Here is a 13272-nt window from a genome sequence, read left to right on the forward strand (position 1 = left end):
TGGATGCATTTGCTGGAGATACAAAGGCTGATTAATATGCCAAGCTAGTTGACTTGTAGAAAGATTAGGTGCCTTTCAACAGAGGAATCTGAAAGCAAGCATTCTCTTAAGGTTTTAAACTGTTGAAAATGAATTTTTTTTAAAAATGGTCTTTGCACAGATTGTTGGCAGTGGGATTATACTTGTCAAATCAATTGAAGAATTTCAAGGAGTTAGTATCAGTGTTAAAGGAAATGACATGGAATTGGGGTTAAAAAGACAGAGCTAGTACATCTATGAATACTACTGGCTTCCATTTATTGAGCAAGATGACATGCTAGTTTATTTCTGATTAAATGAACAATTTCTAATCTTTGGCAAGTACCCCTCTGAAACCACTGGCTAATGAGCACAAGGACTCCAGCCAGTTTTAATTCTTCCCATTTGAGGAAGCTTTGGCCTATATTCAGCATTGTCCATGATGACATCCCAGGATTGGGATCTTGTACATCTCAGATCATGAACAACGGCCAACATTGTTTTGCACATTCGTGTTTCTTAAAGTATTCAAGTAACTTGCTTAAAACAATGACAGATGTTTTTGTAAATGAACATTTTAATTCATTTAACATGCTTTATTGGCCAAAATTTTCAACTGCATAATGCTGAGGGAAAAAAATGTTATATAATTTTAAATTGTCTTTACCCAGAATGAAACAACAATTACCACTTCAGGTCATTTTGGTCGTTCTGGAAATTTGATAACAATTTTTAGGCAGTACTATTCATTTACATTTGTGCATGTTTTCCTAATAATACAGATTTCAGATAATGGGTATAATTATTATATATCCAAACATTTTTAATTTTTATTGATATTAATGGAAAATGAATCAAGCTTAGTGCTCTAATTTGATGTTGCGTATTGTCATTGTGTTTAACCCATTTTATTACCAACCTCTCATGTTAAAGTTGGCTTTGCGTGTTCCAATTATTGCTGTCAGAAAAATTTGAGTTGTATTCCTTAAAATTTAAAATAGGCGCATGAATTTTTTTTTCAGTTTGTCAGTTTTTGATATCTTTATTAGTCACATGTACATCGAAACACACAGTGAAATGCATCTTTTGCGCGGAGTGTTCTGGGGGCAGCCCGCAAGTGTCGCCACGCTTCCGGCGCCAACATAGTATTCCTAACCTGTACATCTTTGGAATGTTGGAGGAAACCGGAGCACCCAGAGGAAACCCACGCAGTCACGGGGAGAATGTACAAACTCCTTACAGACAGCGGCCGGAATTGACCCCGGGTCTCTGGCGCTGTAATGGCGTTACCCTAACCGTGACACTACCATGCCTGCCCTGGTACATTCACATGCTTAGTGCACTTTTACTGGCAACTCCAGCCTTCAGATGCTGGTGAACCCTCCCTTCTGGCAGTGGAGATCAGAAATTCACTGCACATTGCACAGTTTTTCAAACTTTAATTTTAGAAAAAAAAATTGGAAGATCATGCCTGCATAACCAGCGAGCAAAGTTCCTAGATGGTTGTGGAAAATCATAAGAAAATTTATGTATTAATAATTTGATTATTACTCAGAATAAAATGAATTGAAAGCTCCAGAGTAATTGCAGATTTCTCTGATGAACCTCTATTTGGCAAACTTGCTTAGATAGATTTTAGGCTACATTAAAGTCTTTTAAATAATTAATGTCATTTTGAAGCCTACAGAGCCAAGTTAGGTATGCTGAACACTATGTCAAAGATCCGAGGACAAGTTAAAACAACAGGTTATCCTCAACCTGAAGGCCTGTTGGGTGAATGTATGCTCCGGAATGGAAAGGACCTTGGAGAGGATTCTAATTTTGGTGCGTTAATTGATAAGATTTTGTGCAATGTATAGATTTCTATTTCAGTAATTATTTATTCTAGTCAAATTGATAATGTGATAAAATTTAAATCAATCACCCTGGATTTCACTTTTGCTTTAACTGTGATCCAAATGACTTCAACGAGTTTATTCAGTTAGAATTTTCTTGGAATAGAGAGAACTTCTCAAATAATTTTTATGATTATTTGTCCAGTTGTGATTTAGTAAATATAATTTTAGCTTTTACAGTAAAGATGCTTTTCTGATTACAGTATTTAAATCAGAGTAGAAATCACATTAAAAGAATGAATTTGAAGGCTAACCTGTACAATCCCCTCTGTACATTTTGATTTTGTTCATTGCCTGATTTTTGAAGGGCCCGCTTTGGTTGACGTTGGTGAAGCTCTGAAACAAATGGCAGAAGTAAAGGATTCCCTTGATATTGATGTAAAACAGAATTTTATTGATCCACTGCAAATTTTACAGGAAAAGGACTTAAAAGAAATCGGAGTGAGTATCTTTCCACGTGAACATAATTTGTATTGCATGACAATCTCTTTTACAATGACTACTTTTAAACAGTGTTGAAGTGATTCTCCAAGCTGTGAATTTTAGCAGCGTCAAAATTTATTGTGGCACTTAGATTTATTTCTACAAATAGTTCAGGCAGCTTTCTTCAGTTAACTGCTCTGCCTTTTATTTAACAAGTTACTCTCTCAAACTAATGAGTACTTTTCACTCCTCTAAGCTCCTGAGTTGAGATCAGATAAAATATAAAAATGTTAAAGCAACAAATCCATCTTCAACCTGACCGTTTCCTCATATAACGGAGATGGAGCTTCTTCCCTGAAGGCAAATTAATTTTTTTATATTGAGAGACGGAGTATCTCATTGAACGAACAAAGACACAAGAAGTTGGCCACCTGGCCCTCTCAAGCCTGCTCCACCATTCAGTATGATCATGGTTGATCTACCCCAGGCCTCAGCACCTGTACCAGATTCCCAATTCCTCAATTCTTTGATCTTCCAAAAATTTGCTTTATTGACTTTAAGTATTTCTAATGATCTAGCCTCCATAACTCTCTTGGTAGAGAATTCCAGAGATTAACTACTCTCTGTGAAAAGAAATTTCAACAAACCTCGGTTTTAAACGACCAGCTCCTTATCTCAAAACTATGGCCTCTTGTCCAAGACTCTCCCACTAGTGAAACACCTTGATAACCACCCTGTTGTGCCCCTCAGGGTCCTGTGTATTTCACTAAGACTACTCCTCAGTTTTCTAAACTCCAAAGGACACAGGCCCAACCTGATAGGACAATCCTCTCATCTGAGGAATGAGCCTGGTGAATCTCCTTTGGATTGCCTCCAAAGCTACTGTATCCTTTTTTAGGTAAGGGAGTCAGAACTGTGCACAGTACTCCAGGTGTGGCCTCACCAACATAATTGTAACAAAACTTCCTGGGTTCAGTCACAGAGTCATACAATAAGGAAATGGGTACTTTAGCACACCAAGTCCATGTTGACCATCAAGGACACATTTACACCAATCCTACACAAGTCCTGTTTTATCAGTCCTACATTTGCCATCAACTCCCAACCCATTCTGCCACTCACCTACACACTAGGGGCAATTTACAGCGGTGAATTAACCCACCAGTCCTCACATCTCTGCAAACTCAGAACAACATGCAAACTCCACACAGATAGCACTAGAGGTCAGAATCAAACTGGAGCTGTGATGTGTGAAAATGTCATTGATTCCATCCTCATTGAATCTGGTGTCACACTCCATGAGGCCACATGTTTATGAGGGTCCTGTGACAGCAGTTTAATATCTCATCCTGTGTAGATGATATAGGAAACATCCAAATGGTCTATCAAGTGTTTCCATCTGCCTACCACCCCTCCTCACCTGGATCCACCTATCGCTTGCCAGCTCTTGCTCCACCCCTTCCCTCGCCTCTTTGTACTGGCTATCTCCCCTATATCTTTCAGTCCAAATGAAGGACCTTGACCTGAAACGTTCACTGTCCATTTCCCTCCACAGAAGCTGCATGTTTCACTGAGTTCCTCCAGCATCTTGTTTGTTGCTCCAAATTCCAGCATCTGCAGTCTCTTTTGTCTCTAACCCACAATATGCTGGCTGGAACATGATGACTACTTATTGTGACAAAGAAGGAGGCCATTTGGCCCATCAAGTGCATGTCTGCTCTCAACAAGGCAATCCCATCCCCCCTCTAGATATATTGCAGTCCTGCAACATTCTCTGGCTCTGTGTGTGTCTCTCTCTGACTCTCATGCACTTGAATTTACCGTGGCCAATAATCCTTCCAGCAAGAATGTGTGATGTGGGAGAAAACTGTGTGGGATTCGCACATTGTCCCATGTGGTCACAGGGAAAATATATAAACTTCACACACCCGGCACCTGAGGTCCGGATCAAACCTGGCTCCCTAAAGCTGTGAGGCTGCCAGGCAATCTCCAGGGTTAAATAATAAAAAAAACATTGGACCAATGGCTAACCCAGATCCAACAAGGGAAAAAATACAAAAGCAAAAAAACTGCAGGTGCTATAAATCTGAAATAAAACCACAACTGCTGGAATTGCTCAGTAGGTCAGGCAGCATCTGTGGGGAGAGAGAGAGAGAGAGAGAGAGAGAGAGAGAGAGGAACAGATAATGTTTCAGGTCAATAATCTTACGTCAGGACAGAAGGAAAAGTACCCAGGAAAATGCTTTTCCAGTTCTCTAATGGGGGAAGAGCATGCTTTAAATTGAAAAAATGTTTTAAAAATACATATTCCTTGATACATAGGAGATTCTTAACATGTTGTTATTTTTACCAGCATCATTTAAAAAAGTTGGAAGGTCGTCGTCTAGATTATGATTACAAAAAGAAACGCCATGGTAAAATCCCTGATGAAGAGATAAGACAAGCTGTGGATAAATTTGAGGAGTCCAAGGAACTCGCTGAGATCAGTATGTTCAACTTCTTGGAAAATGATGTAAGTTCACAAAGCACTTGCATTATCAGAACTTGTCCTCCAGCTAAGTCGAAGCTCATGAACTACAACCACCTTTGATTCAGTCTGTTAATTTCAATTATGGAGAATAAAGTCCTATGGTAGATAACCAAAGGGGAGAAGAATTTAGGTGGAAGAAAAGCGATTATTGAATTAACTACCATTATGGGAGAAAATATTAGTCTTAAGGAATTTTTGATTGACATTTTAATTGTAAAGTCAAATTTCATCCCTGGGTAGAGGCCAATGGCTCTCCTTCCTCCCAAATTGCTCCAATATAATCACAAAGACAGACTTGCCTTTTTGTCCTGAAGCAACTACATGGCATAAATTGTGACGTTAGTCACTGGAAGGCTAGCCCAGTATCGCTTGAGGCCTTGCTATGAACTGCAACATCTACAGTTTATGCTGACAGCATCTCATCACCCGTGGTACATTTGTCCTTCGTGGACAGTCCAATTCCAGAGATTTGAGCAAATAATCTTAAGTAATGGAGGAGCACAGTTGGCAGTGTCGCCATTTCATGCAATCATGAAAGATCCCTGTTACTACCTCAAAGAAAAGTTAGGAGTTTTTCTCACTGTATTTGGCCCTCAACCAACACCTAAAATGCACAGCATGAGCGCCTGTTTAATTACAATTGAAGCTCTCATATTCATTCATGTGATATGGGCAGGACATCGCCGGCAAGCTCAGCATTTACTGTACATCATTACTTGTCCATGAGAAGCTGGTTTTGAGTTACCTGTTTGGCCTGGTCCATTTTGTGGTGAAGATGTTCCGTCGATCCTGCTCCAGGGTCCTGACACGACAGGAATGGAGAATTACCAAAGTATTTCCAAATCAGAAAGGTGTTCCTTGGAGTTGAACTTCCACATGGCAGCAGTCCTAGGTATTCTTCGACTTTGTTCTTCCAGGCAGTGGGAGGTACTTTCAACAAAACATTGGCGAGTGACATAACTGTTCCTTTCTTCCCTCACCCTTCCTCCTCTCCCTTTGCTTTCCTTCATTCTTGTGGCCCCCTCACTCCTCTTTCCCCTCCCCCACCTTCATGTCCTGCCCATCCATTCCCCACCTCCCTTTTATTACATGGTCTACTGTCCTTTCCTACAGGATTCCTTCTTCTTCAGCCCTTTGCCTCTCCTACCTATCACCTCTCAGCTTGCATCACTCCCTTCATCTCCCTTCCTCTACCCGCCTACCTTCCCCCTCTCACCTGGACTCGCCTATCATCTGCCAGCCTGTGCTCCTCCCCCTTCCCCCTACCTTCTTATTCTGGCTTCTGCCCTCTTCCTTTCCAGTCCTGATGAAGGGTCTCGATCCAAAACATCGACTGTTTATTTCCCTCCATAGATGCTGCCTGACCTGCTGAGTCCCTCCAGCATTCTGTGTGTGTTGCTCCAGATTCCAACATCTGGAGAATCTCGTGTCTCCAAGTTACATAACTGCATCTTTTTGATGGTACAAGTTTCAGCTGGAGAGCACTGTTTATGTGGGAGTGTTCTTCTTAGAGTAGTGGAGAGTACAGGTAAAAGGAGAGGATTTCATCACACTTCTGACATTAACATTACAGTTTATAGAAAGGTTTTGATGAATCAGAAAGTAAGTCACTCACCATTGTATACCCAGACACTGACTTGCTCTGTAATCCACAGTTTTTCTGTGGCTGGTCTACTTGAGTTGCTGGTCAATAGTGAATTCTCTCCCATTAAACAGTAAAGGGTGGGGGAGGGGTGGTTAACCTCTTTCTTTGGCTCTGGCGATTTCCTGATGTGCTTGTCATGCAAATATCATTTGTTCCTAATCAGCCCCATTGCTGGATGTTGTCCAGGTCATTGCTTGGGGCAGGGTGGGGTGGTTTGGGCCAGTTCTCTACCAGTGGAATCCAGTCATCAGCAAGCATCTCCATTTCTGAACTTGTGATGGAGAGAAAGTCATTGATAAAACAGTAGAAGATAGTTGGGCCTCAAAACATCTATGTTTTTTTATATTTCCTTAGGACATTATAGGAGGTCATTTGGCCCACAGAGTTTATATCGGCTCTCAGAGCCACACCTGGCCATCCCCTCACCTACCTCCCTATAACCTTTCCTCCCTGATGTGCTCATCAACTCCCCCCAATTCTCCTGCTATGTGCCCACACCAAGGGTTAATTTACAGTTAACCTACCAGCACATCTTTGGGATGTGTGAGGAAACTGGAGGACCTGGGTGAAACCGCCATGGTCTTGGGGAGAAGATGCAGACACTACACACATAGCACCAGGGGTCAGGATTGAACCTGAGCTGCTGGAGCTGTGTGGTAATTGCAGTGCTTCATTGGCATCCTGAGGACCTCCTGCAGTTATGTCCTAGATTTGAGATGGTTGACTACCGGGAATCACAAGTATCTTTCCTCTGTGTTGGGTACAACTCTGTCCAGTGGAGAGAGATTCCATTTGTTCCCATCGGTGGTTTTATCAGAGCTCCTGGCTGGAAGGTCAAGTTCGAGTGAGGGACTTGCCCGACCATGAGATTGGTGATGGAGTACAATTCTTCTGCCACCTTATGAATATGCAGTTTTGAACTGCTGGATCTGTTCTGAATCTACCCCACTTGGAATGATGTTGATGCTACACATCACAATGGGAGCTGTTCCCCACTACCAGTACTGCTGTGGATAGATGCATTTACCAACAGGTAGATCAGTGAGGATGTGGTCAAGATATTTCCCTGTTGATGGTTCTCACACCACCCATCATAGACCCAACCAGACAGCTTTATGAGTACTAGCATTACTGAGCCAGTTTTAATGATGTCCATTGAAATCTTCCACCTGGAAAATATTCTGCTCTTTTGATGATCTCAGTGCTGTTTAAAATGAAGGAATACTAATTTAATATCTTGGGGAGGACAATAGTTATCAATCTGCAAGGGGTTGCTTCTGTGCCACCTTTGACCTGATGTAGTGAGATTTCGAGGGCTAGAATGAACATTGACAGTTGTCAGCCCCAACCTTTCCTAATTATACACCACTGTGCCTTCACCTTCAGTGGGTCTCCCTTCCCTTGTGGGGACAGACTATACCAGAACTATAATGGAGAATTTCAGTAGTTTGCTGTTAATTCATTGGTTTCTTTATTTACCAGCATGACAACAGTGACTACAGTTAGGAAGAAAATGTTGCATTGACTGTAGCTTGAGGTTATAAAATATATCAGCTTTCCTGCTGCTTTGCTTTTTCTCTTTTGTTAGATTTATTTGAGATCTATTTAGCAAATATCAAATTTTAGCTCTGACACAATTATCTTTGGAATTTGTACTATTCCTTAACAGTATTTTAACTCAATTCAATTATTACATACATAGCATTCAACAGATATAATGCCTGAAAGGCTGAATTTTGTACAATTTTAATATGTGGGTAAAGATGCTACAAAACACAAAGTACAGAGCTTGATTTGCTAAGACAAATATTTTTGAATTAAAGATTATCAAATAGATATTATTTTTAGAAATGACAGTCCAGCATTAAATCTGATATTCTGCACATGCAGTAGTTTCTTATAAGATTTTCCTTTAAAAGGCATGCTTTTTAACCATTTAAATTTCAGCTTGCATAGAACAAGAAAAATTGGATGATGTCTCTTATGAGAGAGTTTCATCTGCAGGTGATCTAAATCCAGGTAGTTTGGCTGAAAAATAGTAGTATGATTCAATTTGTACTGAGTGAAACCAGAACTCCTGCACAGCACAATAAAGGTTGTGACTAAGAGCTTCTAGGAAGCAAACCTCTGACAGTGTTCTTGCTTATTCCCCTCCCAAACCTAATCACAAATTTCCCTTGAATATTTTTTTAAACCAGTCATTTTGCTAAACAAATTGCCTTTTTCCTCTAGGTAGAGCAAATAAGCCAACTGTTAGCTCTAGTGGAAGCAGCACTGAACTATCATAAAGAATCCACTACAATTCTGGAGGAGCTTCATAACACACTACAGAACAGGTGAAATTATAAACCATGTTTGCTACTAAGCACTGAAGTATATATAGTTCAATGGTGGTTCTTTGGCATTTCAAAATTGAGAAGAAAGACGAGAACACAGAGTTGAAAAGTTGAAAACAAATTCTGGACCTTGAGGAAAGTGGAGATTTTCATCTTTTGTGGTAATTGGTTAAAAATTGTAGCCAAAAAGCAATGGGCCAGATTGCACCAATTATTAGCTAGCAGTTCCTTGGTGAGAAAGTTTCATCCGCAGGTGAGCTAAATCCAGGTAGTTTGGCTGAAAAATAGTAGTATGATTCAACATGTACTGAGTGAAACCAGACTCCTGCACAGCTGGCTAGCTGCTGTATACTGGTAGGCATGTTGCAGACTTTCACTGTGTGCACTACAGCATGGAAGTGTAAACTCACTGAAGGACAAATCAATCTATTTTGAGTACATGTGCATTTCTTTCAGTGTGTACTTCCTTGCTATATTCAATAATAGATTTTTTTTCACCTTAACACATACAAAAATATACCCAAAGCCTCTATCTTGAAGTGATAGTTCAGTAGAAATCTTTAACATAGTAAATAACTCAAGACTGGCCATAGAATCGCAATTGAAATCCCATTCTGAAGTTTGAAAAATGCAACTGTTGCTTTATAATAGCCTTCATTATGCATAATTTGTTGAATAATATACATGAAGTGTAACCAGACACAACCAAAACAAAAACTCAATGAGTAATGACTATTTTGAAAAATGCTAAAGGAACAATTCAGTAATTGATTCTGGCAGAGTTTTGCTCACAGAGTGCAGCTCAGAAATTCCAGTACACCATGCATGATTTTGTGACCTTGGATAAACCCCATCTGGAGTTCTGCATGTGGTATTGGGAACCATATCTCAGGAAGGATAAACTGGTCCTAGAGAGTCAATTTCACAGATTCACCAACATGCTGCAGGATGATCATTGCTGATCTGCCCTAGGCTGTCAGAGTTAAATTACAAACTTTGTATTGGTTGAGGGTTGAACTAACTAAGATGTATTAAAATGTTAATGGGATTTTATTGGATAGATAGCAAGAAATTATTTCCTACTGCAGAGGGAATCGCAAATGAGAAGACAAGTATTAAAGTTAAAACCGGGTCATTTTGGGAGTCGTCAGGAAGCACATTACCTCACAGAAGAGTGGACACTTGGAACTCCTTCACCCAAAATAAGACTGCGTATACAGGTCAATTGGCATCTGCAAGCTGAATGGTAAAGCAGACTCAAAGAGCTCAACAGCCTACACCAGTTCTTAACAATCAGAAGTCGTGCAGAGGAAAAGCATTGGAATTTATAATCTCCACTCTCAGCAGGCAAATAAACCTCCTCAGTGTGTTTACTTCAGGCAGTTTTTGACCCTTGTGTGTTTTTCTTACAGGATAAGTACAGCCTCCAGCCGTCCGAAACGTGATTTCAAACCAAAGCCTGCAGTTGCTTCATCTTTTGAGCCCAGTGATAACCAACAGCATAATGGTCTTTCATACAATTCCTCGTTCAAGTCATCTGGTAGGTATACTTCCTTACGAACATTAGAATGAAGCTTTTAGGATAGCGTACATGCTGTGTAACTAGTTTTTCAGTGTAAAATGGAGATGGTATCAAACCACAAGTGTATGGAATATGTTACCAAATCTCAGTAATGTTTCCAGCATTATCTATATAAAACCTTTGTATCTGAACCTAAAAAAGGCCTTTTGAATATTCAATATTCCATTTCATTATACCACAATTTAATGCTCTTAATGGTAATGTTAATATAATTTATGTTTGGGCTTCAATAATCTGTTATTAAGTTTTCCAAAAATTCTGTGTTTGCTCGCATTGTACCTGAACTATCCTGCATGCTTAATTCCTTGTTTCCCTTTTCTATTACCATTTAGCTAAACCTTCCCCATTCAGGTTTCTTCGCAGGTCAAAGCATACATGTTCATCTTGTGAGTAGCTTTCATAAGCCAGTGTGTGTGAGATGCACTCCTGTTTATGCATGTTTTGAAAATCGTGATCACATTTCCCCAAAATTCCTCTATGCTTCTAGATTATTGACTAATTATTGACAGATTATCAACTTTGTTGTTAGAAATCGTGTGTTCTTGCATACATGTTTTTTAATAGGTTAACTATCTATTCCTAGTGATCTCCCAGGAAATTTGTATTTAAAAAAAACTAACCTAATTTACTTTTTAACATTGTGAAGTCCATTCCCATAATAGCTAGAGGTTAATAAACTTTAATTAGGGCCCATTATCCATTAATGTTGCTTTTACTATTTCAAGATATTTGCACCTAGCTGTTTATTTGTCATTAAGAAATTAGCATTTTGGTTTGGAGATATTACAACGTGAGAGAAACTGCGCTGTGCAAGTGCACAATGAAGGGCTGGCTTGGAAAATGATAGCAACATAATGTAGGCACATTGCTATTGTTTTATTATTGTCACCTGTACCGAAGTACAGTGAAAAACTTGTCTTGCATACCATTTGTACAGATCAATTCATTACACAGTGCATTGAGATAGTACAGGGTAAAAACAATAACAGAATACAGAGTAAAGTGTCACAGCTACAGAGAAGTGCATTGCAGGTAGACAATAAAGTGCAAGGTCATAACAAGGTAGATTGTGAGGTCAAGAGTCCATCTCATTGTATAAGGGAACCGTTCAGTAGTCTTATCACAGTGGGATAGAAGCTGTCCTTAAGCCTGGTGGTATGTGCCCTCAGGCTCCTGTATCTTCTGCCTGATGGGAGAGGGGAGAAAAAGAAAATGACTCGGGTGGGTGGGGTCTTTGATTATGCTGGCTGCTTCACCAAGACAGCGAGAGGTAGCAGATGGCAGTTACTGCATTCCTCTGAGCCCTTTTTCCACCAAAAGGAGTATTTTTCTCTTGCCTTGCCATAAAATACATTACATATTGAGATATTATCATATGCAAAGTGATATACTAACACACTGATTTCTTTTCCCCCACATTACATGCAGCGTCCTCCACGCAAGTGGATCAGCCGTGCTGTAAAGCTCTTTATGACTTTGATCCTGAAAATGATGGGGAACTTGGATTCAAGGAAGGTGATATCATCACCCTTACAAATCAGATTGACGAAAATTGGTTTGAAGGCATGTTGAATGGTGAATCTGGGTTCTTTCCTATTAATTATGTTCAAGTGATCGTTCCTTTGCCACAGTGAAACTGATCCAATTTTGTAAATCGTCGGATATCAGCTCGTGTTGAAGGTCGATTGAACACAGACATTTCATCAGTGTGGCATTCTGTGAAAGCCTTGCTATTTGATTGACTTTTGTATATGTCTTCTATTTGTCTATTTATTTTTTTACATGTTCCATTTGTATTGAAAATGTTTATGTCTTTTGCTACAAGAGTAATGCAAATCTAACCTATTTCTGCCATGAAGTTTACAGTTTTTAAGTATATGGCTGTATCTATTTAACTTTTATTTGTGCTCTGAATCTTCTGTTGCTGATTACAGTGGGAAAATTTTCTATCTAGCTGTAAGGAAGAATATTCTTGATACAGTTTAATTATTGTGGTTATAATTAACTGTTGTTAACTTTTTAAGATTCTGACGTGTTCTTGAGCTATTTCATTTGGCAGTGTAATTTATTGTTATGCAAAAAGATGTCATAATAAATGTGTGAACAAAACCCATAATTTAAGTAGTGTTAGCTCTTTTTGTTAAGCAGCTTTTGTCAATTATGTATTTGCATCTTATGTATTTTAATTATTTGTAGGGAAAAAAGACTTGAATGTACTCTTATTCATCCAAGAACCACTCACTGTATTTAAGATTACACAATGCTTTGGCTTTTTGCCCAGTAAACAAGAATAACAGCAGCAACATTTCTCCGGCCTGTGAAAGACTCAAGATTCGTCATGTGAACATGGTAACCTTTGAGATACTGATGCCCAATGTCATTATACTGTATATGTGGTTCATTTCCTGAGCTGTGTTGCTAGGTAAAAGTACTGCGTAGGTGAATAATGTGACAGGACAGTCAGACATTGGAGGTCTGGAGACAAGCAGTATCTCATCCCTTCCTCAATAGCAGCTATGAATCCAGGTGAGCTGAAGAATGGTTTTGAAATATTTGGGGGTTAAAAAAAAAGACTTGCAAATAAACAATAGTTTTAAGACTTTGCTGTTCTTTTATCTTTTGTCCAACTCAATGTTATTTTTACTTATTTTTGAGAAGATTTCATTCTGACTTTATCTAAGCTTTTAACTAAAGGTATTGTATTTCAGCAGTACATTTGCCAACCAAGTCATATGCTTTTGAAGGAAAAGGGCTGTGAGTGATTAACTTGTAGATGAAGACACCTGGATGCTGAAGCTTGCAGTGTTATCACAGTGAATGTTGAACCAACTGTGCTGTCTTCT

The 13272-nt window shown here is 39.3% G+C and overlaps 1 protein-coding gene across 5 annotated transcripts in view; it reads left to right on the plus strand.

The window, feature by feature from the left end:
* Positions 1 to 12978, plus strand: part of sh3gl3a (SH3-domain GRB2-like 3a) — a 111477-nt gene extending 98499 nt beyond the window's left edge. For 4 of the 5 annotated variants that reach the window (XM_052040477.1, XM_052040478.1, XM_052040480.1 and 1 more), the window contains exons 4-10: positions 1699 to 1842; positions 2221 to 2354; positions 4690 to 4848; positions 8744 to 8847; positions 10260 to 10387; positions 10762 to 10815; positions 11858 to 12978. In XM_052040477.1, coding sequence (XP_051896437.1) covers positions 1699 to 1842; positions 2221 to 2354; positions 4690 to 4848; positions 8744 to 8847; positions 10260 to 10387; positions 10762 to 10815; positions 11858 to 12063 — 929 coding nt within the window. In that variant the 3' untranslated portion in view covers positions 12064 to 12978. The remainder of the gene's footprint in view (positions 1 to 1698; positions 1843 to 2220; positions 2355 to 4689; positions 4849 to 8743; positions 8848 to 10259; positions 10388 to 10761; positions 10816 to 11857) is intronic. The other variant, XM_052040479.1, reaches the window with a different exon arrangement.
* Positions 12979 to 13272: the final 294 nt, after the last annotated feature.

This window comes from Pristis pectinata, chromosome 28 (assembly GCF_009764475.1).
Source record: "Pristis pectinata isolate sPriPec2 chromosome 28, sPriPec2.1.pri, whole genome shotgun sequence".
NCBI lineage: Eukaryota > Metazoa > Chordata > Chondrichthyes > Rhinopristiformes > Pristidae > Pristis > Pristis pectinata.